At 47.8% G+C, this 5,028-nt stretch overlaps 2 protein-coding genes across 4 annotated transcripts in view; both read left to right on the top strand.

Annotated features, from left to right (window-relative positions):
* LOC126572131 (uncharacterized) overlaps positions 1–1,376 on the top strand; it is a 221,483-nt gene extending 220,107 nt beyond the window's left edge. For all 3 annotated transcript variants that reach the window (XM_050231198.1, XM_050231197.1, XM_050231196.1), the window contains one exon: positions 1–1,376. This exon is cut by the window's left edge and continues 1,618 nt beyond it. The gene's annotated coding sequence lies outside the window, so the exon portion shown is untranslated.
* A 1,501-nt stretch (positions 1,377–2,877) lies between these two features.
* On the top strand, positions 2,878–5,028 carry LOC126572129 (larval serum protein 2-like). The gene has a single exon (XM_050231194.1). It carries the CDS (start codon positions 2,887–2,889, stop codon positions 5,026–5,028), a length of 2,142 nt encoding a protein of 713 aa, XP_050087151.1. The 5' UTR covers positions 2,878–2,886.

The following is a 5,028-nucleotide window of genomic DNA, read 5'->3' as shown; positions in this document are numbered from 1 at the left end:
ATCTGCGAGCGAAACAAAACATGAACAGGCAGCCCTGAGGGAGGATGATGACAGTAACATCAGGTACAACAGGCACACATTGAGGCAACAGCTGCAGCCTGGATGGACCTGGTGGTGGATGAGTTGTTATAGTTGTTCCGTTGATCGTTTCGTCACTCAGTTTACACAGTTGATGCGCAACTTTCCTACCTATCACCAACCTGCCGCTGCAACTAATGGGCCTCTGAATTGGCCGGCCGGGAATGGGAAGATAGTACAGGCCGTGTGCATAAAACAGGGACTTCTGAAGCCTAATTTGTAGTTAAAACGGTAATAGCCCGGTCACAAGTGGACGCAGCAAACCGGTTCCCGGACCGGTGATGAGACAAAAAATGTGGAAAAAGGGAAGTGAAAGCGGCTGGCAGGAATCTTATAAAAGTGTAAGTATTTGTTGATAACCTAAATGTACTGCAAATTAATCAATAGTGACTACTGACAGATAGAGAAGAGAAGTGCAGCGAAGAGAGGTGAACAAAAAAGTCAAACCAGCCCTTTGGAGGAGCATCTTTGGGGTGTGAGTGCGCCGTGGAAGGGCGATTTAAAGTCGGTTTGTTTTGAGTTTCTTCACTTCCAACCCCAATGCTACTTACACCAAGCGCGAGCTAGATAAGGAACACTCGCGGGCGCGCGCGCGCGCGCGTGAATGCGATTGAGAATTCCAAACGAACAGAAGAGACAAACAAGGGGCACCAGAACGTTGTGCTATGATTTTGCTAAGATTCCGCGAGACAACACCCCCAAAAGTAGAAGATAAGCGCAGAGTTGAGCTGTGGAAAGTGTGCGCCCAATGCAACAAAACAACTTTAGAGGAAACGCGATGCGGAAGCATTTCACACCGAACAAAACGCTTGGTAAACGATACTAATAGTAAGCGACCCGGGCCGCCACTCCACAATCCGTGAACCACACTTGTGAGATGCCAAATTAAACTTAAATAAGATGCTAGACGGTATGTGCCAGCCGCGGGAGCAGAGGCAGAGCAGGGCAGTCAAACGAAACGAACACAACAGAGGCACGCAATGTGGACGAAACAAAAGGAGGCTCGTGAAGGGTCGTTTGGAATAAATATTATTAAACAAAGACATAAAACATAACAAGACAAACAATAATGCAACATTCCCAGAAAGAGAGAGAAATAGAAAAAAGTGAATCAGGAAACAAAGAAGAACGTGTTGTAAATCGTGGCGGGTGCAGAGTAAAACTAGAGGAATGGTGAAAAAAACGAAACATAAACAGCAACTGGCTAGCTCACCGTCAGCAACAAACGAAGAGTTATAAGAAGAAAAACGGAGGAAAGAAAAAGGTGTGACTGTTGAGTTACGCAGCGGGGGTGAATTGTGTGGGGTGGCGAAGCGAATTTGCTGCAAACGGAAAAAATGGTTAAGAAAATAAATATTATTATTGATAAAAAAAACTCTTCGAGAACTGAGTGCGATCTTTTGAGCATAATCCGAAAAAGCATGAAGCATAAACCGACGGTTCTCTTAAATTTATTGTTTTTTTCAAGCCATTTCGAACTGAAAGAAAACCCTTAAGCCACATATGAGAAAATTAAAGCATAGTAAGGTGAGTTCAATAAAATATACAAGAATTTAAACTGAAAGAGAGTTTACTTTAGTCAAATGTTTAGTGTCGGGGCATCCTTTTCACAGCTGTCGATGGCTACTAGCTATCTAGTAAATTATACCGTTTATTTCATAAGACAAAACTCAACTGCAACACTAACATCATCCTCCCTTTTATCACAAGAGTGATCATTCTTTCTAAAATATTTCCTATAACGTATTTGATTTCACACAGTCTTGAATCAGTTCTTTTGTTTTGCATTTGCCTTTAACATAATTCATAATCATGCCCATAATGTCGGGCAAAAGGGCATTTCACAAAAAAAATCGGTTTCCTAATACGATAAAAAGACATCGAAATATACGAGCTGCTCCTCTCTATCGTTAAAGCTGTTAAATTGTAGGACCATTATCAACACTTAGAGCTTTTCTCCCTCTATTTCAGCATTGCATTAGTTTTTCTAATTTTAATGGTTTTTTAATGTTTTTTTTTAACATCTACGCATTAAGAGAAATTTCCATCCTCCTGCTTCTTACTCCTGATAAGAATTAGTGCACCGGATAAGAATTAGTGCTCTGCTGTCTGCTGCAGCCGATCATCACCCCCTTTTGGCCACTCCGATCATCACAATTCACATCACATCTAGTGAACTGTATTTAAAAGTGCTTAAATCAACTGCGTACCTATACTAAATCCGTTATTTATGTTCCAGTTTTCGTTCATTCTCATCTTTTACTCCTTGTCACTTTCATCTACGCTTGAATCGTCGACCTGCACCCAGCACCTTGTGTTCTAGAATGATCTAGATTGACTTCTGCATCTCGAAGCCCCGCTGGCGTGATTATGTTCCTCCTCACCAATGTCATAAGCGATGCCCTGTAGTCAGTCTGTCTAGCCCATCGCTTATCGCTGGTGAACGGGATGCAGCGCATTCCGTTAAAATGTTGCAAATCGCTCTCGTACCACACCATTACCATTATCGCTAGCGACCGCAGCTCTCGCGACGACTGCAAAAGAAACCAAAACACCCGAAATTGAAGCCTCACCTCACTGATAACACCAGGCACGGACCGGATTCGTCGAAGGTCAAATCGGGTGTCGCCCCGGCCTGGTTGCTAACCTCGTAAAAGATGCACGGATGCGATGGAACGCACTGACCACTGACGCCTATATAAACCCAGATGCAACCGTACGATCGGTAGTTCATCTCGGTTTGCTGCTTCTGGTGGTGCAAAGAGAGCATCCAAGAGAGTGCGAGAGGATCAAGCGAACGTCGCGAAGATGCGTTCGATTCTGGCCATCACCGTGCTGTGCCTGTGGGCAGGCGCGGCCACCGGTCACTACATGACCAAGGAGGTCAAGTATGCCGACAAACCGTTCCTCACGAAGCAGAAAGCCATCCTGGAGATCTTCCAGCATGTGCACCAGGCGGAATTGCACACTCACCTGTGGGACGAACAGAAATCGTTCGATCTGGCCGCGTACAAGGAACACTTCACCAAGCCGGCGGTTGTTGATGAGTTCCTGCACCTGTACCACCACGGAATGGTCCCGATGGAGGAGATCTTTGCCGTGTACAACGAGTACCACCGGGAGCAAGCGGTCGCGCTGTTCCATCTGTTCTACTACGCCAAGGATTGGGACACGTTCTACAAGACGATGGTATGGGCCCGGTTCCACGTCAACGAGGGTATGTTCGTGTACGCCGTCACCGTGGCCGTGCTTCATCGGCCCGATATGCAGGGCATTGTGTTGCCGGCACCGTACGAGATCTATCCGTACTACTTCTTCAACGATGTCGTCATCAGCAAAGCGCAGCACTACAAGATGCAGGGTTTCCATGGTATGAAGAAGGCTGCGGATGGTGTGTACAGTGCGTACATTCCTAGCAACTACACCGGTTACTACGTTCACACGAATGCGGAGCAGCGCGTCAGCTACTTCATGGAGGATATTGGTCTCAACTCGTACTACTACTACTTCCACGCTGATTATCCGACCTGGATGGGAGGAAAGGAGTTCGGACTGATGAAGGATCGCCGTGGTGAGTTCTATCTCTACCAGCACCAGCAGTTCCTGGCCCGTTACTACCTTGAGCGTTTGTCGAACGATCTTGGAACGATTCCCACCTTCTCGTGGTACAAACCGATCGTTACCGGGTACTATCCGTACCTGCGGTACTACAACGGTGTCCCGTTCCCGACTCGTGAGAACTACCACAATGGTTACATGATGGAGAAGCAGAGTGTGGTGCAGGAGATTACGGATTACGAGCGGCGCATCATGGAAGCGATCGATTATGGATTCATCGTGTTGCCCGATGGTACGTTCGTGAACATTACCATCCCGAGCGGTATCGAGTATCTGGGCAATTTGATTCAATCGAATGCGGACAGCGTCAATCAGCGATTCTACGGTTATCTGGAGAAGGTGGCCAAGTTCTTCCTCGGTGGTTCGTTCGAGATGTACAACGAATTCCGCGCGATCCCGAGCGTACTGGAGCGGTACGAGACGGCGATGCGTGATCCGATGTTCTATCAGTTCTTCAAGCGTATCGTTGGGTTCTACTACCGTTACCTCGATACGATGCCCAGCTACAAGTACGAGGAGGTGAACTTCCCGGGCGTGAAGGTGGAGAAGGTCGAGATGGATAAGCTGGTGACGTACTTTGATAACTTCGATGCCGACATCACGAACGCGGTCGATGTGGAGGTGTTTGATGAGACGACGATGAAGGCGAGTGAGATGAAGAAGTTTGGCAAGATGGCACACTACCAGGGTGAAGACTTTGTCCTGTATGCCCGTATGCCACGGCTCAACCATTTGCCGTTCTCGTTCAAGCTGTCGGTTGCTTCGGATAAGCCGCAGAAGGCGGTGGTCGTTGTGTTCATTGGACCGAAGTACGATCAGTACGGTAATGTGTACGGGGTGAATGCGAACCGGGAGAACTTCTTCCAGCTCGATCACTTCCTGGTTGATCTGGTGGCGGGTGAGAATGTGATCGCGCGCAACTCGCAGGACTTTAGCTGGTTCGTGAAGGACCGGACGACGTACTTTGATCTGTACAAACAGGTGATGAAGGCGTTCAGCGGTGACTACAAGTTCCCGATCGATATGTCCGAGGCGCACTGCGGTTTTCCGGCTCGTCTGATGTTGCCCAAGGGCAAGAAGGGTGGTATGCCGTTCCAGTTCTTCTTCATGGTCACTCCGTACCACGCACCGGAGGTGGAGCGGTTCACCGGGTTCGACCACACCGTTTCGTGTGGTATTGGTAGCGGTGCCCGGTACTTGGATACTCTGCCGTTCGGTTATCCGTTCAACCGTAAGATCGATGAGGCTGCCTGGTTTACGCCGAACATGGTGTACTACGATGCCATGATCTACCACAAGAGCGAGACGGAGGTGAACTCGGTCTTTGTTTGA

The sequence above is a fragment of the Anopheles aquasalis genome, chromosome 2 (genome assembly GCF_943734665.1).
Source record: "Anopheles aquasalis chromosome 2, idAnoAquaMG_Q_19, whole genome shotgun sequence".
NCBI classification, from domain to species: domain Eukaryota; kingdom Metazoa; phylum Arthropoda; class Insecta; order Diptera; family Culicidae; genus Anopheles; species Anopheles aquasalis.
This window is presented reverse-complemented; position numbering and strand designations above follow the sequence as displayed.

What these genes read in the sequence shown, in the direction of transcription:
- LOC126572129 (XM_050231194.1), top strand. Translation starts at nt 2,887, where the DNA reads ATGCGTTCGATTCTGGCCATCACCGTGCTGTGCCTGTGGGCAGGCGCG.